The 23,552-nt window shown below is 38.8% G+C and overlaps 1 protein-coding gene across 1 annotated transcript; it reads left to right on the top strand.

The window, feature by feature from the left end:
* Positions 1-251: 251 nt before the first annotated feature.
* LOC111869623 (protein CREG1) lies at positions 252-21,836 on the top strand. The gene is made up of 6 exons (XM_023861283.2): positions 252-388; positions 10,673-10,866; positions 13,102-13,256; positions 14,357-14,476; positions 19,295-19,376; positions 21,401-21,836. The coding sequence occupies exons 2-6, from the start codon at positions 10,674-10,676 to the stop codon at positions 21,508-21,510; spliced, it is 660 nt and encodes a 219-aa protein (XP_023717051.1). The 5' UTR covers positions 252-388; position 10,673; the 3' UTR covers positions 21,511-21,836.
* Positions 21,837-23,552: the final 1,716 nt, after the last annotated feature.

The raw sequence follows: 23,552 nt of genomic DNA, 5'->3' as shown, positions 1-23,552 counted from the left end.
CATGTTTATCATTCCCCTTTCCATAGAAAAATGTATATTTGCTTGCAGGTTCAGTACCATCTCGACCCCATCTGACCTCTTGTACTCTTGTACGCCCACAAAATTTAGCATATAAACACTTGCACACCCCTGGTTACAATGCAGTGTTTTGTGTTTTACTGACATCTACCGACAGTCTTCTAAAAGCTGAGCGCGATTTTATGTTTGAATATCGACCATATCGACCGTCAGTCATCTGTTCGTGGACTACTGACATCTGTTATCCGACTACACAAGTTCTGCTGATATACATAAAAGTTTACATGCAGAAAAGCTGAGTAATAGGTTCCAACGACTTACGAGCATCAGCTGTTTGTGTAGTATTGCGTTCATAACAGAGTTTCTTTAGGTAAGTGCAAGTACATCTAAATTCAAACTTAAAAAAAAGCAAATAGGATTTTAAAGTTTGCGACAATGCTGTAGTAATACAAAGAAAAGCTTTCTGGTCATTATCCAACAGTCTAATTTTTACACGACGTTTCGGAGACGAACGTGTCTTGGTCGAAGCAGAGCCTGAAGATGGAGAAAGTCCTGTCTCCGAAACGTCGGTTCAAATCAAAACTAGGACAAAGGATAATTTCCTAAAATTGATCGTTGTTTTAACGAAACATTCAGCAAAACATTTAAAATATCGAATATTCAGATATTTTCCAACAAATAGAAGCAGCATAATTTGTTACCAGTTATGGTGCAAAGGTCGTCTGTTCTTCCGTAAATATAATCGTTAGCTTGAAGCGGGCTACTTTTATTCCAAAGGTGCCCAAAATAGTCGCAATAATGCAACTACCATTTCTGAACTGTTATTTAGTGTAAAGTTGTATTAATGCTAATTGTGTTAGTATATAGGGGGCTACAATATTATATTTAAGCATCCTGTTACTCTCACACAATGTATATGAGACAAATTCCGTCTTAAGTGTAACAATTTAATTGTAGTTCTTTCTTCTTCCCTTCCTCTACACTACATGTTTCGGCCCTAAATGGCCATCATCAGGTGTGTATTCTTACGTAGCTGCTACACTGCCCGTAGTTTAAAATTTAAAATCACCAGTCTTTCCAATTGTATGTATGTATAAAATCTTTGTTAACCTACACGCGTCAATTTGATTTCTAAAATTTGCACTTTTTTAAAACTTAAATTCAAATTAAAATGTCTATAAATTTTCTGTTCTTTTTCTTTTTCCAAATTTTTAAAAATTAAAATTTTCTCGGGGTACACGCCCTGTGTCTGTAGTGCTGCAGCGGCCACTTCTTGTGTTATCGCTCTTCAGGTATTGTTCTGTTCAGGCTCTCTGTGTGTGTGTGTGTGTGTGTCGCTTCTTATCTTTAATACGTGCCAAGTTTAGAAATCAAATTGATGCGTGTAGGTTAACAAAGATCTTTTACATACATACAATTGGAAAGACTGGTGATTTTAAATTTTAAACTACGGGCAGTGTAGCAGCTACGTAAGAATACACACCTGATGATGGCCATTTAGGGCCGAAACATGTAGTGTAGAGGAAGGGAAGAAGAAAGAACTACAATTAAATTGTTACACTTAAGACGGAATTTGTCTCATATACATATAGGGGGCTAATTGTGTTCGAGAGACGTTCAGAATAACTTTAAATATGCGATAAAATAATAACTACGGTCATCATGACTCAAATGAAACAGGTTTAATTCACTCCTAAATATGATTTCAAAGTGATGAAGTTTACTCCAATTTGGGGGGGGGGGGGTTGACAGGGAAGTTTACTTTCAATGTAAAACAACAAATCTATGAAAGGATGTCCAGGAAAATATCTGAACCTAAGCAGTAGTGAGCCATTTAGGAAGATGCATAACGAGGAACTTCAGTATATTATGGGTCACCTAGTATTGTTAGGACAGTGAAATCGAGAAGGCTCTGAAGGTTTGGACACCAGGCTGGAATGGAAATGCGTTCAGAGTTTTCGGGGGAAAGTCTGTTGAAGAACGTTAGTTTTGAAGACGGCACCTCAAGATGTGGTGCCGCCATGTAGTTTGGTAGGTTGGTAGCATGGTACATATGTACTAAATTACACGAATTACGTCCCAAAAGGCATAATCGTAATACCGTCGGGAGAGCTTCAGATCTCATGTAATCAAGATGGATCATGGGAAGCTAATTTCTGAAGATCGGAGATGAGAGGAAATGGCTCAGGATCGAGTCCAGTGACGTGTTTTGATGTTCGTGGTGATAAATCTGCGTGTTCTGCTACTACAGCGTTGGTCTGTTAAGTCAGTACTATTTGGGAATTCTGATACATTGCCTTGCATATGACTAGGCCACAGTGCAAATAATTCGAACTGCGATGACATTAACCTTTGTACCGCTGCCAGTAAACTCTGCTGTTGAATTGTACGTGTTATAATTAGCCCTGTTATGACTCACGATTCGTCAAATAGTAACTTGACAAATTCACAAGTGTTTTCTTCAGAGTTCGGGATTAATTCTGAAATAATGAATATTTAGGCATCTGGTAGACCTTTTGGGCCTTATATCGGTCCATCGACAACCCAACGAATAAAAACACGTACGTTCGCGACCCAATGGGGATTCGAACCCTTGCTTCTAATGTCCGAGCAGTCCAAGGCTGTGTGGCTATTGTGATCGGTCGGTAGTAATTTTAATGTTCAGTACATGGCCACTGGTTACCAGAAGGTTCATCTGATGTCTGTTTAGTGGCAGACACAAGATACGTCGCGAAGGAGTCAAGAGAAAGTGTTAATGATATTTCAGTCACTTCTTCAACGGAAATGAAGTTCTAGGTTCTTGTAGATATGTAAATATGCGTGGCCACATTAACTGGCAGGCATTTGCGTGCTTTGTTGGAGTTTCTTGTGTTACTGATATTTCTCATACATGCTACAGGCCATTTGTTCCATTTTCCTTTTTCGATCACTGTGAGAATACATCTTCATCACTGGCAAAACAGCCCTTTTTGAGTCATAGCCGTCATTAAAAATTCTGCCAGATTGTATCCGGCTATCACTTCTTTGGATTTCGCAACAGTAATTTTTACAGAACAATCTCCCCAACCTGGACGACCAGGTCCCTGTATTTATGTTCCACAGTGACGGGGGGGGCCCAGTTGTGCCACCCCAGGCACTTGGTTCCTTTTTCGTCGTCTTCTACTACTCGCAGGTCTACGGTTGAGATATTCTAACCCGAGGAATAATAATGCTTATGCTTACAATTTTATTGAAAAGCCGAAATCTAGGCGCAGGTAGAAAGATGTTAAAATAGACGTTAAAAAATAGGATGTGAGAGCGCGGACTGGATTCGTGTGTCTCACGCTAATGAAGTTTCTGATTCCAAAAGAGGCTTCTCAAGAAAGACATCACTAAGTGGAATTCTAGAAGCGTAATTTATACGTCCACATAATTTAATTAAAATTCTCGACGTCGGTTCTTAGTAAGATACGACCTTTGGTTCACACAATTTTCTGTCTGGTGAGTATTTTATAGGCTGGACATAAAACTTCGTTAACTGATAGCCTGCAAGGCCAATGCGGAATGGATATTGAACAACTTGTTTTATGAATACATTATTTTATGAAGAGGTGATATTTTCTGTGCGTTTTTACTGACTTGTGTTACATCACGAACTGTACAATCTGCGCGCTTCAACTTTAATCTTTGAAAGTTGAACAGTATTGATTTAAATACTAATTATGAAGGTGACAGACTGAAACACCTATCATAATCTGCCGTTCTGGTTCGTGACCGTAACCACTTTCGTTGTCCACACCCCCTACGCTTCCTCTCAGTGTACAAACGGAAAGACTAGAGTGTTTTTTTTTGCTGGCTATTACACTTTTAATCGACTGGTTAGTGGGACAGGTGGATCAGTGATTGGTGAACTGCGACCCCTGTGGAAGGATGCATATAGTAGATGGTGACAGGGATTGGATAGTTATCTTAGTTTATGTGCGGTATGAAGTGTTAAACAAGGAAAACCCGCAGTAAGCCTGTTGCGATATTTGAATCCAAAATATCCAGTTCCTCCTCATCATCACCACGAAACCCAACATTGAACAGTTTTACTTTAATTCGATCTACATTCCCGGAGTAATTGTTACAGGTCCATTAAATTACCAACAAGACAATTAGGGTCTATATGTATTTCATTTTTCTCTTACAGGTATCCACTTGACTGAGATCACATAGTTAAACGTCCTGAGTGATGTTATGTAGTGTACAGATAATTACTGTTATGAAAGAAAATGATGCCTGTATAATATTACATCTGAACAATGCAATTGAAATAGTCTGTCGATAAATTAAAATGTATGTTAAAAAGACAAATAGAACAGACATACATTTGTAAGATTTGAGGCTTTCACGGCGGTGACTATGAAGAAAGCAGTCTTCTGGGATTTGGCACCGTGTATGTGTGGTGTTAACCGACGTTTCGGAAGAACGTATCGCCTCCATCTTCAGGACAGAAAAATCCGCGAGCGAGGAATCAGCGTGAGTTGCAGCTGCAGCCACCTGCTCACGCTACTTCCTCGCTCGCGGATTTCTCTGCCCTGCAGATGGAAGCGATACTTTTTTTCCGAAACGTCGGTTAACACCACATATACACGGTGCCAAATCCCAGAAGACTGCTTTCTTCAGACATACGTTTATTACTACCATTACGCATTTCCTCCACTAACGGCGTAAAATATTTCGCATAGAACAAAGTGGTCCACTGCCGGTCACAGTATCCGCGCGGTCTAAGGCATGCACTGTCTTCGCTCGCTCAAAAACCGGGATCGTGGGTTCGAATCCCACACAAGGCATGGATGTTTGGTGTGTGTATACGTTTATTCTGTGTCTGCGTTGTCCTGTGTTTAGGTAGAGGCCTTGCGACGAGCTGATCACCCGTCCAAGGAGCCCTACCGTCTGTTAAAAATGATCACTGAACTGAGAAACAGCCCTCTGCTCCAATGTCGGAGCGAAGAGGATGAAAAAAAAAATTTCACGGACCCTAGTCTGGGAAGCTTTGGTACTGGAGGACTGGACCGGGCGACCCGCACAGTGTCTGTTGGCCTGCGGCGTTTGGTCACATACATTTTTGCCCTGTGTGACTGATTTGTCCGCGTGAAGTATATACGGTATTATGTTTCTGTTTGGCGACTAATCGAGAGATCAGTGTGGGTGTATAATTTCACTAAAAGCACAGTGAGTTGTCTAGACAACGCCACCGTGAAACTTGCATTTTACGGGTCTATCCTGCCGGGCGGATCATTATGTTCTTCAGCCTGAGTGCACCCTCGCAAAATAACTCGCAGTCCTACCACTTTTATACGTATGAAACTCTTTTATCATGGAGGGGTTCAGTGTAGCTATAGATAAGTGTTCAGGTGATATTTAGTTTGGACACTTCGGTTGGAATACCAGATATTTCGAGTTTTCATAGTTTTCCTCAGACTCTGTTAAATTGATGTCGGGAGAGTAATACGGGTATATCTTGAAATTTATTGCGGCAGTTTCCTTCTAAATTCACCCGTCTTGTAGCGTACATTTCCCTACCTCATTCGATATTATATAAATTTGCAGTTTATACCGTGCAACAGACGATGTAGCATATTATCAAGTTTACTCTTATGTGTTTAAAAATAGAAAAGTTGCGTTTGCGCGGACCTTGTTATCAAATTGATAGCTCTAAGATTCCCAAGTAAATGGCCTGCACATTCGATAGCGTCCGATATATCTGCGAATCCCGATAGGAGCGTTGGCGCCAGGTCTGCAGCTATTCAAGAACTTTCCAGGAATTTATGGAACCTAAAGGTTCATTACCGTGTTCACAAGAGACCTCCACTGGTCCCTATCCTGAGCCTCATCAATCCAGTCCATACCACCCCATACTAAGATCCATTTTAATATTATTCACCCACCTACGTCTTGATCCTCCTAGTGGTCTCTTTCCTTCTGGCTTTCCCACAAAATCAAAATCGATCAAAATATGGTCAATTTGGTTGTGCATCTTTCCATCAGGGGATCTTAAGTAAATTTGTGAATGTTACGATGCGGTAACGTTGTACTTTTGACATTTTTGGATCTAGCAAAGTTTACTGCTCTAACTCCATTATCATTATTAATTTCATGTAAACTCTCATTCCCAATTTTTGGTTTGAAATTGTCTTCCCTACCTACTTTGGCACTGAGATCTCCTAACAGAATTGACATATGGTGTTAGAGAATTTATGGAATACACATTCTAGTTCTTTGTAGAAGCCATCCTTATCATCAATTTTATCCTCTGTTGGGGCATGAACATTCAGAAAAATGATATCACACCAGCGACCTCTTAGTATTATGTACTATATCCTATCTCCAACAGACTTTGCCCACTTAACTGCTGATATGATTCTCTTATGTACAAAACGATTCTTTTATGTACACAATGATTCTCTTATGTACAAAAGAATCTGTACCTAATTGATGCTTCTCATTCCTCCTTCCATAGGTTCGGTGCCACCTTTGTCCCATCTGACATTCAGTACTCCCACTAAATCTAACTCATATTTTGAGATTTCTTTCGCAACTGTCGTGAGCGAACCTGCCCTATACAGACTTCTTACATTCCACATTCCAAATCTCATGTCCATTTTCCTTCGCTTACGTCGTTTATTCAAGGAATCCATCAAAGTCCGAGGCCCTTTGTGACATTTAGTAACAAGCTTTTTTTTTTTTTTACTGTGAGGAGTTATCCTCACGCCCAACCCCCGAACTGGAGAAGCACCCGTTGTCGGCTGTCCGCAACTGCTTATTCAGTATATTCGCAGCTACCCTTCATATCTGTAGGTCCTTCCTTCTTCCGCAACCTGATGACGTGCCAAACCGTGGTGACAAGGAACCCATCTGACATGGGTACAAATATGCTACAGAAAGAAAAACAGATCTTTGCTAACAAAACATACACATAATTGTCATTGAGTAGACGTAAGTACTCCAACATTATGGTATGCATACCACAGAATCTGCTCCAAATATTTTATGCATGCGACACAAGCTTGCCTTACTCGTCCGCGATGACTTTCATTATTCCCCAGCAATATAATACCTAGTCATAATTACCAGTCATTTTCTCACGTCAGTCCAGCACACATTCGTTACAATATTTCAGCGAGCCTCCGAAATATTTACCGTCACCAGCCACCTATTTCCCTCATTTGAACACAGTGATTTTCATTATTCCCCAGAAGAGTAATGAGGCTTCGTAATACGCAGTCGTTATCAGTCATTTTCTTACCTCAGCGCAGCACGCTTTCAATACGATTTTGCAGCGGGGCTCAGACATAGATAGCTACTATCATCAGCCACTTTTCTGCCTCATTGGAGCATGATAACTTTCGTTATTCCCCAGTAATGTAACAAGGCTCCAGAAGAGGCAGTTTTCATTTGCAAACGCAAAGCAACAAACGTTACATAACTACAGTAATTAGGTTTACTACACGAACCTTCAGATATTCTGTACAATTTAACTCAGTAATATTAAGTTTTAAGTAGAAACACAGTTTTCAGCACGCAATACTGCACACACAGGATGGCTGTACATTTTTTAGTTCTTTCGCATATCATCATCACTGACAAATATAGGCTACGACATTTTTCGTTTTACGCAGTTGAGTTCCCCAGGTTTTAATGAGTTCGGACGGAAGCAGTGGCTTTCTATGCTGTTTTGCGATTGATAGATGAGTCAGAGAAGGGAAAAGTGAAAGTAAAAGTAAAGCTATCCCTGTAACAGGCCGTGAAGGCCCAGAGGGTTGTGAGACATTGAGCACATTGAGGGTCCCACATTGTCTAGACAATCGGCTCAAAGATGGCGGTAAGGTTGTCAGCCTTACACGACGGCCGCGCTTTACTCCCCAGGAAAATTATTTAATTAATTCCTGGTACTCATTTCTGTTAGAGGCTGAGTCGAACCCAGCGCCTAGTGCGGCCGAAAGGATTAGGTCAATTGAAAAAAAACCAATGACTTCATCGGAACTTGAACCCGCGACCTTCCGGCTTGCAGCATAGTGCCTCAATCAGCTACGCTACCGCGTCAGGGAAGGTGGATAATGAAAATTCCAAATCCATGGAGTGAGTTTTTTTTTTTGAGAAGATGATCGCTCACTTGATTAAGAAATCCGCTTTGTATAGACACCGAACCGTCTTTACCATGTTAAAAAATCACAGAGTTCCTAAGTCGGATGAATCTAGTCTATCTTCTCACAAAATCTAAGCTTCATTTTCATGTTAACCTCCCATCTATGCCTGTGTCTTCCAAGTGATCTCTTCCCTTCAGGTTTTGCGACTATAATTATGAATATCTCATCTTCCTCATACACACTACAAGCCAAATCTTCCCTTTGATTTTACCACTCTAATAATATTTGATGAAATTACGAAGATTCTCAATGATAAATATTCTCCTTCTGTTCCTCTCAATATGATGTTCGCGAACACCATCAATCCGAGGAATATTCTAGCACACATCTGAAAATATACTCACAAATGTGCAGTTTATTTAGGACTCTAAGTAACATACATGGCTAAGCGGCCTCCGTAGTCTAGGGGTAACGTTCCCACCTCATGACTCAAGGTACGTGGGTTCAAAAACCCTGTGGAGGTTGTGGAATTTATAAGGGCGGAAAAATTCAGGGAACAAGTCCTCCGGGAGGGACTTTAAGCCGTGGGTCCCTTGTCATAGATTTACGGCACGTAAAAGAACCTCATGTCTCTAGGAGACCTCTGAGCAAAATTAGGCCATGTTTCCCGCCCAACTAGTTTCCAATTCCTCCATTAGATGGGGGAAGTATCAGGTACCACTGCCAGAAGAGGGGGGACCTCTCTGACAGAAAGGGACTAAAGTATTAGATACCACTGCCAAGTAGAGGGTAGAAACCTTGCTGGCAGAAAGGGACTAGGAACCCCTGCCAGAGGAGGGATGACCTCGCTGACAGAAAGGGACTAACTATTAGATATCACTGCCAGTAAGAGGTTGGAACCTCTCTGGCAGAAAGGGGCTGATAGTAAGCACCAGTACCGGTAGGGTATGGAGACAGTAGAAATTAAAGTGGGACGCACAATGGACCAGTAACCGGTCTAAGTGCATAGGGAAACCCACCCCCTCAATATGGAATACGGAACATACATGGCTAAAATCTGTCACGTAATTGAACTGATGGGAGGAACGGACACGATGAAGGCATCAGACGCTTGTGTATTATACCGAAATGCACTACAATTTCAGCTTCTTCCGTGAAGACGCTCAGGTCACACTGATGAGCTGAATTACCTGGGGGTTGTAGTTTAATCTGCTTTAAAAAAGAGATATTTCCTTCTGGATTTCCCTGTCGTTGCAGAAAAAGTCTTTTGGAAGGGCGGAGGAGTCTATCAGTAAGGTATTTAACCAAAATGCACATAAAAATGTAGGCACTTTCCAGTTTAAAATTCAAGTGAAGAACAATAACATGAAATATGTAGGAAATGCCAAAATATGTAAAATTATGTAGCAATGCTAATGCTTGGAGATTATTATTTTTTGAGCATTTACATATTCGTAGTAAGAAATAAAATATGTATTTACATAAAAATCCTACCCCTAGTCATCATTATACCTTCCATTTAAAGCATATAACAATCATTGCCGTTCTTTGCATGGAAGACCTGGACGCAGTTTATGGAGGTCAGAAACGTGGTTTTATTTAATTAAGCGAGTTCTATGCGCAACATTGCGGAAGGTTAAATCCATTCTTTTATATTTCTATGTGTGAAATTCTGTAAAGCCATTATAAGAAACTTAAGGCTTATAGGAAATGATAGACTTCATTAACGTGCGCATGAACCATCTTCAAATATTGGTAATCAAAATTAAACTCACGAAAGGATTTAAGGGCGGTTTAAATTCATGGAATGCTTGCTGCCTTTCAATTCAGAATTATACCATCCCATCTCCAACCTAACAACATAAAAATTAATATATCTTGAGATTTTATGTTTCTTGTTAAGGTAACAAAGTATAGAGGGAGGGGTTCTACCTGGATTTGTCCATTGGGTGCTTTTCAGTTGACGGTAATTTGCCTCACGTTGATAACATTGAAGTGTTAAGTCCTCAAGGCTGTTAGAAATATCTTCCATTGGCATGTCTTGGGGAAAGTGACAGATTACTGCCTTGATACGCTTTTCGGAATTTGCGGAGAATGTAGAATAGTGGAGATTATTTCTCTGTAGGTACAGTTTCATATCTGAATAGTCAGCCATTTCTTTTATAATGATACAGGCTCTGTATCATGAATTTCCTCTCCTTACACATGGTCTTTTAAATCGTTTTGTAGTCGAATGAGGCTTGTGGTAGATGTCGTCACTATTGGTGGCTGCCTACCTGGTTTTATGGGAATTGACTGCATGGAGTAAGTCTTTCTTAAGGAAATCTTAATCACTTGACTGCTAAATAAAAGCCCACCTTTTATGGAACCAAAACATTCATTACTATGTTCACAAGAGCCCACCACTGAACTCCGTCTTGAGCAGTTATACATTTATGCATTTTTTTTTTCAAATAATTAGGTGATTGCATTCTTATCTGCAAAATTTGTGTAGTTTTATTGTTCACAAATATTTTTGTGTTGATTGTATCTTATGTTTGCAGGATGTATCAGTTATTATTGGCGCTCTTGGTGACTGCACTCTGTGTGAACTCACTGACTATGTATGGCTCCCATAATGTTAACATCTTAGTTTTAAATATGTCTGATCAGGAAGATGAGGGCAATTCCAATTTCAGTGGACCTCCTAAGCCCTCAGAAGTGGCTAAGATGGCACGCTACATAATGCATAACTCAAGTAAGAAGTTAAGTTAGATGTCATCACAAAATGAACTCCTACACTTGAATCTTGTCCTGAACCAGATATTTAAATAAAGACCAGTACAATTTAATGTATGCATTCACAAATATTACTCTGTTGTGAATTGTTCTCAAGAACACTGACTTTCTGACAGAATTTTTTTCATGGCTTTCTTTAGTCTCACCAGGTGAATATGACATACTGTATGTCCTTTAAATAGACCATGATCAACTTTTTAAAAATTTATATCCAGTGTCCAGGTTCTGTTAGGACTGTGTTCATTAAAAATACAAGACTTGAATTATTTTAAAAATTTCACTCTTTTTATTCAAAATAGTCTCCTTCTGAATCAATACATAGCTGGAATCAGTTGAAAAGTTTTTGAAAACAGTCACTGTACTGCTTTTGTGGAATCGCATTTAAAACTGTGGTATATTCCCTTTGGATGTCCTGGATGGTGTCTTTATGGTCTCCTTTCATCGCCAACTTAACTTTTGGGAATAACCAGAAATCTGCTGGAGCCAAATCAGGCGATTACGGAAGATGATCAAGGACTGTGATCCCTTTTCTGGCCAAAAAATCGCGCACCATCTTCAATTTGTGGGGTGGGGCATTGTCGTGGAGGAGTGGCCAGGAACCATGCTCTCGATATTCAGGTCGAATTCGAAGAATTCTCGCCCACAAACGATTGAGGACTCCGAGATAATAATCAGAATTCACTGTCTGACTTTCTGGCAGAAATTCTTTGTGAATGATTCTTTTGGAATCAAAGAAAAACGGTTAGCAGTGTCTTTACTAGACTCTTTTGCATGCGCACTTTATTTGGTTTCGGCTTCTTTGGGCTCAACCACACTGCACTCTGCCGCTTTGTGAGAGGCTGATATTGAAAACACCAAGTCTCACCACCAGTAACAATCGAATTTGTAAATTTTGTATCACTTTGGGCCGACCGTAACATATCTTTGCAGTGTTCCACTCTGGCATGTTTTTCATCACCTGACAGCACGTGCGGTACAAACCACCCACAGACCTTCGTTTGCTCAAATCCTCAGTCAAAATTTGATGCACAGTACTTTTTAGTATTCCCAAAAGCTCCTCGATGAGTCTTGTAGAAACACGTCTGTCTGATGCAAGGATTTCGGTCACTTGTTTCACATTTTCTTCAGTGCAACTTGTTCTCGGGTTTGATGCACATGGAGCGTCTTCAGTGTCCTCCCTGCCATCACGAAATACAGCATACCATTGAAAAATGTTCGAGCAACTCAAACAATCACTACCGTACACACTTTTCATCATTTTGTACGCTTCTCTGGCTGTTTTGCCTAACTTCAAACAAAATTTGATGTTGGCTCTCTGTTCAACCGCCATTTTCTGACGAGTGTCAGAACAGTACTGTTACATTCAAGGTCAGAACACATGATGCAGCGATGCTTGCACTTTGAAATTATAGACGGCTACAGCAGAAACTTCAAGAATCTTAAGGCCTCAACTCACCAATAGATGGCATTGCAAGGCAAAATAAAAAGAAATGTGTCCTAACAGATCCTGGACACACTGTGTATCTATGCACCATTCATAATTTTATTCCAATTTAACCAAACATTGCTGTTGAAACAATGTTGGCCAATAACCTGAGAATTAATTATTAAAATTTGTTAGATTTGGAGCTGTCAAGGTTGTGGCTAAGAAGAGTATGGTCCTTTTGAGTTTTAATATCATGTAGTTTGGAGACAGCCTGACATTTTGGAGGGGTGTATTGGCAGGATTGCTGCCTGTTTCTGCTGGTTTCTAGCTCGGCATACACTTTGAACCTGAAGCTGGTGGCAGTATATGCTTCTGTATCATTGCACTGTCACTGAACTACTCAGTTCTACAACCCAGAAGATCAGACTCTCAATAAAATTTGCTATTTCTTGGATGTGTGCAAACCTATATTTGATTAATTCCATTATGTGCTGCTGTCTTCTGTTATTCAGTGAAAATAGTAGGAGATTTTATACTCTAAGCTATTAGTAGTGGCTCTAGATTGTGTGAATAAAATGGAGGAATGTCAATACAAAAGGAGTTTGTAAAATTTATTACTAGTTTAAAATCATTAGATGAGGAATTAGATATTCTGTTGTTGGAAGAAATGTGATTATGTTTATTGGCATTATATGAGCAAAAATATATGTAATAAAAAATAAGAAGCTGGTGGCTGTGGGTCTATTATATCTGTGCTGAATGTTTTAGATTGGTCTGTGTTTGCATATAAGTCTCGGCATCCCAAGACAAGTGAGTTCCCATTGGGCACCACAATTTCTGTGAGTGATGGGCCATTGGGCAATGGAAAAGGGACACCTTATATGTATGTGTCTGAAGTGGAGGAGGCAGTTCAGGACACAGATGTGAGTCTATCATATACAATGGAAGTACATTTGAATATTACTGTATGAAATTTTGCTGTAATTATTCTAAAAAGCAGCTACATTTTAAAGGCACACAACATTATGTCAGTTAATGTTTTATTATTTTAACACAGTTGGAAAATTAGGGATAATTATCACTTCTATCTCTTTTGATCAGTTCAACATTATTGGCAGAATTTTGTAATATTACTTTTAGATGCTTAAACACCTCCAAAGGTGTGTTTGAATTGCACTCTCTTCCATTGCAAAGAAACTACATTGAGCAACACAGCGATATACCACTGCACATCTCTTGTTGATTTTTCTTGATATACATCAATATTGTATTGTATTTATGATGTGGACTGTCTACTAGAAGATACAAATTTCTCATTGAAAGAAATTTTCATCATTTCAATTGAAAAGTAAATAACTTATTCACAAAGTGTTTCTGTATCTCTTTATTGTACTTGTATGAGTATATTTGTGTCATGCACTGCTCTATTGTATGAATGCTGCAGCCACCTGATCATGTATGACAGTTGCTTCCTGAACTGAACATGCATAAGACATACAGTGACAGGCTATCACTTAACAGGAAAGCAATTCTGGTTTGATTATAGAGAGGCAAGTTTTGTTTTGCCCAATCCTTCCTCTTCATTCTTCCTACACACATACAACAATATTTGTCATTTAATATCTTAGGATGAAGAATAATCGAAAATTAATACAACAGTTCCTTGCCAACCATTGATTTCAAGTATCAGTAATTTTCCATTTATGTAATTTTTGGCAACTCACACAGTAATTTAAGGTGTTAAACATACATAAGAAATCTTTTGATTTAATTGTTTCAAGCAGTATGCTACCTTAGTGATTATATTTTTAAAATATTTTATTGTATATTTTTCTATTTAGTTATGAGTGTTAATAGCAGCTGTAGTCCTCCCAATACCCAACTTCCCATAAAGCCAGGCAAGGGATTGCTGTATTTAAGCAAAGATTTACTCTTCTTAAAGAAGTGAGCCAGAAACTCAGTTTAGAGTTAACTGTTCGTTTTTAATAAGCTGGGCTCTAATCATGATGGAATTATGTTTCAGAAAGACTCACGATGCTCTCTCACTATGACTCTGGCTCAGGGGGATTACTGCAAGCAGAAGAAACTGGACCCGCAATTCCCCACTTGTGCACAAGTCACACTCATTGGACGGAGAGAGAGGGTGAGCTGTGTACTCATTTGATTATGAGATATATATATGTAGTATTCAGAGGAAGGAGGAGTGACTATAAGAAATTCAAAGGAGACTTTAACACTCCTGTGGCACTAATGGCGAACTGGAAAACTCTGTTGGCTTTACCTTAAGAAAATGTACCATTTACATGCTCTTTTTGCATACTTATTCATATAATTCTGTACTTGGCAATTTATCATGGAAACAAGATTATTTACATGAATTAAGCTTTATCATCCAGCAGGGAATACTGTTTCATATTAAATATATGAGTCCTTTAAGCTCCCGTTAAGGGAATATCCTGTCCCATCATATTGTTTTTAAAAATTGTTTAAATTCCCAAAAAGAAATATCTTATTCACCACATGTTGCAATTTTAGGCCCAGATATTATTATAATTTTTTTTTAATTCAGCTGTCCATTTGTGAGGGGTTATTTTATTTCAATATATCATCCTCAGTGTTTTCAAAAATCTAAAGATGCTTGTAAGTCTATAGAAACAGCTGTTCTTAGTTTAATGTGTCACAAAGCATCAGAATGAGGCATAGATGTACGTTATAAAGATACTACAGAAAACGTCTCTAATTAACTCATGGATAATTTCATAAATTACACGCTCTCTTAGCCTCATAATTTTATCAATAACAGTATCTTCTTATTAAAAAATATTAGTACTATGTAATTGGTATTATCACTTACATTTGTGTGGTGTACATTTTGCAGTGTGATCTTGAACAGTCTACAGAAATACATTTCTATTCGGTAAAGTTTTAAAGAAAGACTAACCTATAACTCCACACTGAAATTTTCCCAACTGAACATCATCCCTGTTTCTCTGTTTTTCATGAAACACAGTACTGAATTCATCTTCCTTCAAAGGATCAGTGTTCACTGTGTCATATTTCACATTGGGTCAGTTGGTTGGTTGAAAGAATTTATTTGCTCCATAGGGTTGTCAGCATTTGAGGCATCCTTTCATTCATCTTTTATCAGGTCTCTGATCAGTCCAAATCTGAAATGTCCATGTGATATTTCTGTACTACAAAATGTGGAGGATGAAACTGTTCAGGTTTGAAAGGCCCAGAATGTGGAAAAAAATAGTTTCTATCTCTATTTCCACGTCCAAATGCTGATGGAGTAAGTGTATGTCTTGTGGTCAAATTTATCGACTTATCCCTTGCATGTGTTTAGTATTATGGCTAGTTTCAGAGCATTTTCATGGTCAAGACAGAACCTATTCTCTGCTGGAGGACAATGCCTGTTTGTCAGCATGTTTACATTTTGTTTGTACAGTATAACTTGGTTATAACGTCANTTGTGCCTTACTGTACCTAGATACGAGTACAGTAATCAGTTATCTTCATCTGTTTCCTGTTACTTGCCCAATACACACTTTCTAAATTACGTTCAATGTCCATAATTTTTGTCACAATTTCACTGCTGCCTCCCCTGGATTCATAAAACAAGTTCACAACCCTAATGGCTTCAAGCGCGTCACTCACAGTAGGGATGGAGACTTTGGAACATTCTTCTCCTCCCTCCTCATCTTCCTCCTCTGTATCCTTCTTCACTTCCGATACAGTATCGTCGTCTGTTTGTGCCTCTGTTGTAACAATGTCGTCTATTGTTGCATATGCCTCATGGTCATACTGACCTAGTTCATCACAATTGACTTTACGCAACCATTCTGTTAAAGGTAAAATCATCGTCATTATTGGTGTCATCCTCATTCTCAGTGCCATTCAATCCCTGAGTTGATAAGATTCCCGCATGCCGGAAGCAGTTCTGAATTGTTTTTGTAGTTACTCGTCTCCATGCTTTTTCAATGAATCGTATTGCATCCAGCAGTGTAACTGTGTAATCTTGCTTCTTCTCGATGCTCTCTACAATGTTACAATGTTACAATGCTCTATTAGACGAGATTCTAGGAATTGAATGCAGTTAACAACCTGCCGCGTCCTCTTGCACTATTCATGCAGTCCCACCCCACACCCTTGTTTTCGCAGAAAACCCACGCTCCTCTTGCAGCCCGCGGTCGTATTCTTCCAGGACAGTCACGTCAGCAAGTAGAGAAAGTGAGGGTGGGCAGACACATCGAACTTTCCCATGATATCAGAGAAATTCAGGAATGAAAATGACGTTACATATGAGGTTGATGCATTTGTGCATGTCGTACTAAGCAAGGTATAAAAACAGTTGCTTTATGAGGAATTAGTTCGTACCATTGAATATTTGATGCAATAGACAAGGTGTCGCAGAAACCGATGTTGCTATAACCAAGTTTTACTGTATTTCCACTGTATGGCTGTCAAATCACACCTTACCCTAGTCTTTAAGTTATTTTATCCTCAGTTTCTTTCCAGAGTCCTTAGGCATTTCTTCTCAATTTGATCTGGCAGTATCACAGCAAATTATGGTCTTAGTGAGTAAATCAACATGTAAGTCAGGGGGAAGAAATTATCCATGAAGTGCTTATGCCTCACATTTTCAATTCTTGTAGTCAGTTCTATCCAAGTAATGTGAGTAACTGTATATTCATATAGTATGAATATGCCATGGAATCACATAGTCTGTACATCTTTATTCTATAGCATTTGTGTTTACAAAGACAAAACAACTCCGTCCAGTGTGACTGTTGAAGTTTTTACTACTTGAAAACTTAGCACCCTTACATGTTTCGGACCCTATAGACCATCATCAGAGGGACATCAATACTTTTTTGGAAACTACTATCACAATGGGTGTTTTGAGTGTTAAAATACATATACATACAATGTTTGTAATGCGCAATATATACAAAATCCGACTTTTTTCACAACTACAGCAGCTTTCTTGGTATATTAAAGTTTTTAAAACTATGTTATTTAAGTTAAAATTTATAAACCAAATAGGTTTGTGTCCCTTCTACTATTGTCTTTCTTGATGGGGGCTGAACTTGTGCTGCCTGTCTCTCTTGAGAAGGAGATTCTTGGTATCGTCCTGTGTTTGTTCATGGTGTGCGGTGTTGTTTTCAAGTAGTAAAAACTTCAATAGTTACACTGGTCGGAGTTGTTTTGTCTTTGTAATTGTTAGTGTGATGGACCAGAATGAAACAAATCAAATTCATTAGTGTTTGTTTATTATATATTGTTTGAAGATGACTCTACCCTTCAACAGTAAAATAATTTCATTGATGGCTAAATGTTAAATTTAAGTGTAATATTTAGCATACACATCATTGCACTTATCGGTATATTTACAATTTTCTATAACCTGACATAATTTTTCTGTCTTATTAGGTTAATTTTCATTGTTCCCGAAATGAAAGAATTCTAGCATATGAAAGAGTGTGCCACATGTCCTTGTTTTTTAATAAACGGCTGTAAGAAATTTCTCTAATGTGGATTAGCAGTTTTTCAGCATGTTTCTCTAACTGTGCCTAATGTGCATGATAATAGATCAAATCAAGTATGCTTCATGTAGAGTGACATCAGGCAGGGATGCGTCTTTCATCATGCATCCAATTATTGGTGATAATATCTGATAGTCTCTTCCACCTGCAGTTGCATAACTTCAAGGAAAAAGGAGCATAGGAATATTCAGTACATTCAGTGGTATAGAGTTGTTAGTAACATGGGTGCCTTCTTTTGTCTTAACTTACTGGGCCCCCCTTCAAACCTGAAGATTACAGGTACGTAAGTCCAGTCTGAGGACAGTAAATACATTATGTGGAGTCTGTCTGTGTGCTGTCTTCTTCTTTGTCACAGTCAGTATCTGTGTCACACAAGAAGAAATGTCTTCACTTCAAGAAAGTGTTCATCTAGAATCAGTTCTTGGACTGTATCTTCTTGCTGTATTTTCTTGTAGTTGGTTCAGAATGGGGGGATTTAGAAGTAGTTCCTTTCTGCCCTGAGCTATTCGAGAAGTGCAGCTAGAAGATGTGGATAGCAAGAATATTGCTACAAGTCCCTAATTCTAAGAACATGTAAAAAGCACCTTTTGTCAACACTAATGTCTTTATAATAGAATCTGGCCATCAGTAAACCAGTTTATTCTCTGCAACTCACCCAAGTATTTATAGATACAGCAAGTATCTGGTATGACTCATTAGTGTTCTGTTGCATATATGGCCTTATTATTAAGATTATGGCACACAATTCTCACAATCAGCAATAAAAATCTAATAAAACCTGTGAATAATTGCACAGGAACCTAAACAGAACTATTTGTGCTGAGGCCATTCTTTCAAAGTTTCATGTACAGGGAAATGGAGCTATTCTTAACAGTCCAGTCTTTATTTGAAGACAATAGTTGAGAAGATGTCTTAAATATAATGATATTATGACCTTCAGCAGAGCCGCTGTTTTTAATTTAGGAGACTATGTGGCCATGACTAACTGTAATCAGAATTTAATACTGTACACTGAAGTTTAACATGTGCAGCAGAGGAGAAAAATGGTCCATGTCATGCGGTTGTTGTCCCTAGAGGCCAATGTTCTTGAAAGAAACATCATCACATTTTTATCAGGAGTAAACACAGTATTTTTTTATTGCATTCTGGCTGAGACCTTAAAAACAAAAGACCATAACTGGAGATATTAGATAGAAATAATAACCTCTTGGGGTGAATACGTAGAAAATTCTGTTGAGGTATGAGATTGTGAATCAGACATGAAATGACTCATGATAGGGATCACTACCTGGATAGTAGTATTTAATGTATTTAAATAATTAGCCAGAAGCATGTCTAGGTTTGAAGAAACATGAGTGTAGCTGCAGGGTACAGTTCTCAGACTCTCTACTAATTGTTCCTCTTGACCAACACAGGTTAGAAATGGTACAACAGAAGAGGCTTTTGCCAAGAAAGCATTATTCAGCCGCCATCCTTCAATGAAAACATGGCCAAAAGGTATGTAAATTTGCTTTCCATATTATTTAATAACATTGTATCGATTGTGGAGGATGACATTATGACTTAGTTGAAAGTACTATCCCAGAATGTCTAGAAGATTTGGAAGGAAACAGAAATATCTAATTTCATATTTGCACCAGCTGACACTACTAAACAGGATCTTTTTCTGAATAAGCTGAACTCTTTACAGCTTGAGTTAACCTGTTCAGTGTATAAGAAGTTTAATGCATTTCTAGAAGACAGCAGACATTTGTTACTCATTCCTTTCTTCCATTATTTTGCTGTAACAGCTATGATGATAGAGCAGCAAGCATTGGGGGCAGGCCTCATGTCTTACTTGTGAAGTTCCTAGTTTGAATGCCAGCCTGGAACAGTTCTTCCAGCTAATGCTTTTCTTTGTATTGTCCAGTTTGTGTGTTACATCTTAGGTCTGTATTAGTGCTCTCACACGCCTCTAAAAGCGAGATTATGTAGCACTGAGTGACTGACTGTGGCATGATTGAAAAAGATATGTCTAGAAGGTATCTTGAAAACAACTATCTTCAGATCTCTGAAGGTCATGGCATTGAGCTAGAAGACTGAGGAGGACCATGAGGAACTCTGTTAAGTTAAAACCAAAGGCACCCTTTGAGATACTGAACCACAATTTCTCAGAACCTTCCTAACAACTCACAGGATATGAATGCTGAATGCACAGCCTAGAATATAAGACTGTTAAGTTCAAACTTCTCTACCCTGAGGCTAGGCCAGTCAAATAGCTAAGTCTCAACATAACCACATAAGCCAACACAAACAGATCCTTGCTGAACAATGCAGCAACTAGCCAGCCAAGCTGAGCTTTGGTTAGTGAGCTGGATAGAACTTAGACCGACTGGTTAGCCTAACCAATCACAACTCCCTACAACATGACCTAGGCTAGCACACTTAACCCAAACGTAATGCAGCCAGCCCATACCTAGCCTAGTCTGAGCCTACCTCATCCTGACAGCCATACAGCCAAGCCCAGCCACTCCCTTACCAAATAGTGAGTATAGCCCAACAAACTAGCCAAGCTCAAGCTTAACCCAGCTCAAGTGGAGCCAAAGCAGCCAGATTAGCCTGATACTAACCCCGTCTGGGGGGCACTGTGCTACAAACCGGAAGGTCGCAGGTTCAAGTCCTGATGAGGTCATTGGATTTTTTCAGTTGACCTAATCCTTCCAGCCGCACTATGGCCGTGGGTCGATTCAGCCTCTAACAGAAATGAGTACCAGGAATATTCTTGGAATGTTCTTGGGGGGTAAAGGGTAGCAGGCATGTAGGGCTGACAACCTTGCCGCCATCTATGAGCCGATTATCTAGAAAATGTGGGAACCTCAACATCTCACAACCCTCTGGGCCTCCACGGCCTGTTACAGGTATACCTTTATATTTACTATCAGAAATTATCTGAGCCCAAGTACAGCCTTACCCAAGGCCAAACCAACAAGTCCTGGATCAAGCCTGACCCAGATGGCCAGTTTGACAACATGCAAGGTAACCTGAATCTACTCCAACCTGAGCCTTGCCAAGCTAAACAAGCAGGCAGTCCCCAGCATAACTTACATGGATGTGATGGTTTCAAAGCTTGTTTTGATGTTAAAAGGCATAATTAATCAGAATTCTAGTTTCTTCATTTTCATAGTTTGAGATTTTGCTATTCTCTGCAGTCTATCACGATGATTGAAACAGATTTTCTTGCTTTACACATCCACCACTAAGGATGCCTCTGATTCATGATATAAGTAGTTGTACATAGCCTTAAATCTGTGAACATTTAACTTTGACTACCTTGAAAATGGAAGTATCTATTTTTCGTTGACTATGCTGAAGTTCCTGATGAGTCTGTAACAGCTAAGGCTGTTCCAAAAGTACTGCTATCAGTTTTTGTCACTTGAATACTGTGTGTAAAGGTGTATTCTCTGAGAAAGGAGCTGTTCTTGTCTGAATTACAGAAAATTAAGTTTAAAATGCCTGCGCTAAACTATTGTTTGTTTTTGCAGATCACCACTTCTTCTTCACAAAGCTCAACATTGAACGTGTCATGCTCGTAGATACCTTTGGAGGACCAGTCTTTGTTGATGTTGATGAGTATTTTGACGTGACACCATAACACTGTTGTAGTTAGCTTGATATTAGAACTGTACAGTTTGGTGAGCCCTGCTCCTCTTTATTCTTGTTACTTCCTTTCTAATTCTTGACGATTCAAGGTAACTAGGCCAAAGGTAGTCTCTGTTACAAGTAGTAACATTAAAAAGTAATGTATAGTCAGTGTTCTCTACAGAATGGTTCATAAACTGGTATTTCTTTCCTTGTATTGCAAGACTGTATTTGTTTTTCCAGAGTTGGGTTTTTTATTTCAAGTGGTGTGGGACTAAGTCCCTTTCACTGCACCCACTTCTGGCCTATTGTACCAGCCCCATATGCTAGGTGAGGGTGATTGTGGAGAAATTGGTGGAATGAAGATTGGCAGGGGAACTGAAGTACTCGGAGAAAACCTGCCCCAGCACCACTTTGTTCACCACAAATCCCACTTGACCAAACCCGGGATCGAACCCGGGCCGCCACGGTGGGAAGCCAGCAACTAACCACTTGAGCTATGGCGCTGCCCTTGAGTTGGGGTTACTAAGAGAATAGTGGTTTCTCACTCTGCTGAACTGAGGGCCTTATGTAGATTCTCCTTTGTGAATGAACACATGAAAATGTGAATGACTAAAATGGGAGCATTGTAAAATACCTACTAAAATATGTTTGCATATTCCGTAACAGGCCCAGGTTCACATGATAGGTGCACTGTACTGAGTAGCCAAGTAATGACAGGAAGTGTTTCATTTCTGTACGAGTATGATGTTTCAGAAGATTTGACTCTGGGACCTTGATATGTTCTTCCATCTATATTTCAGAAAGATGAGATTCATCCAAAACAAGACTTCACCATGCTGTACAATAAATCAGAATAACACATTTTCCTAACTTTTTGGACTGCAGAATCAGCATACATTTTGGGTGTACTGATGAAAGAAGTTGTGGGGGAAAACAAGCAGTGAAAAGAGGACATAATGAACAGAAAAGAACATTCTTTAACATTTAAAAAATGAAATAGAGAAGAAATAGTAAATATTAAATGTTATAATTTATTCTGCAGCCCACCTGAGGATAGGAAAGAAAATTTATTTTAATATAATACATTTTCTTATGTACTGTAATATTCAATGAATTTTATTCCTTTATCTTGGATGAGATTGGTTACAAAAGGAAATGTGGTTTGTGCCATATATGACATACAGTGCTGTAAGGGAATGATTATGTTCACCATTATCACTTATTTAACATGTCACCAATTCAGATTGCATATCATCAAAAGGTATGATGGTGAGTGAAAAAGGATTTGGGAGGAAGAAGTCATGACCTTACTTGAGATGCTTTCTGGTAACTTTAACTGGAGAAAATAGTAAAACCATGAAGACCCATAAGCATATCCGAAGTTCTGGTCTATGTTCAAGCCAGTTAAGTCCCAAAGACAAGCCAGAATTACCACTTGAGCGAACTTGCTTGGTCCAGTTGGTGGCATGGGTCCTAGAAAGTTTTATGGTTATACATGCAATCAAAAACATCTACTTTTCAGTATACATCCAATGGAAATAGAATATGATGCATATAATGTCGCATATATGGCACAAATCATGTTGGCAAGGGCAACTCCATATCCTGATGAATATGTTGTATTAAGATATTTTCCTGATTTCAGCATATTGTATTACAGATGCCTTAATTTGTTTGTATAGAAATAAAAAATGATTCAGCACAAAGTTAAAATTTACAATTTTTATTTAAATCAAGAGTGTAATTCACAGCAAACAAAGATAACTACTAGGTCAAAGGTTAGTAACAATGATAATAAGAGTAACCACAATAAAATCAGTGATACTAAGAGAAGAACAGTACTAATGACAACAACAATAATAATAACAATAACAACAATAGTAATAGCAATAGTAGTGTCACGTGATTTGATATGTCTAGAGAAGAGGTTTGGATTGGTACTCTATTTACTAGACTTGTAAACAACTTGTGACTATGCTTTACAAATCACCATCACACAAACACTAGTGTTTGCAGTCAGTCACAGTCTTCATTGCACTGCTTAGTAACGTC

The sequence above is a fragment of the Cryptotermes secundus genome, unplaced genomic scaffold (assembly GCF_002891405.2).
Source record: "Cryptotermes secundus unplaced genomic scaffold, Csec_1.0 scaffold557, whole genome shotgun sequence".
In the NCBI taxonomy this organism is placed as follows: domain Eukaryota; kingdom Metazoa; phylum Arthropoda; class Insecta; order Blattodea; family Kalotermitidae; genus Cryptotermes; species Cryptotermes secundus.
Note: the sequence above shows the minus strand (reverse complement) of the source record. Positions and strands in the feature narration are given on the sequence as shown.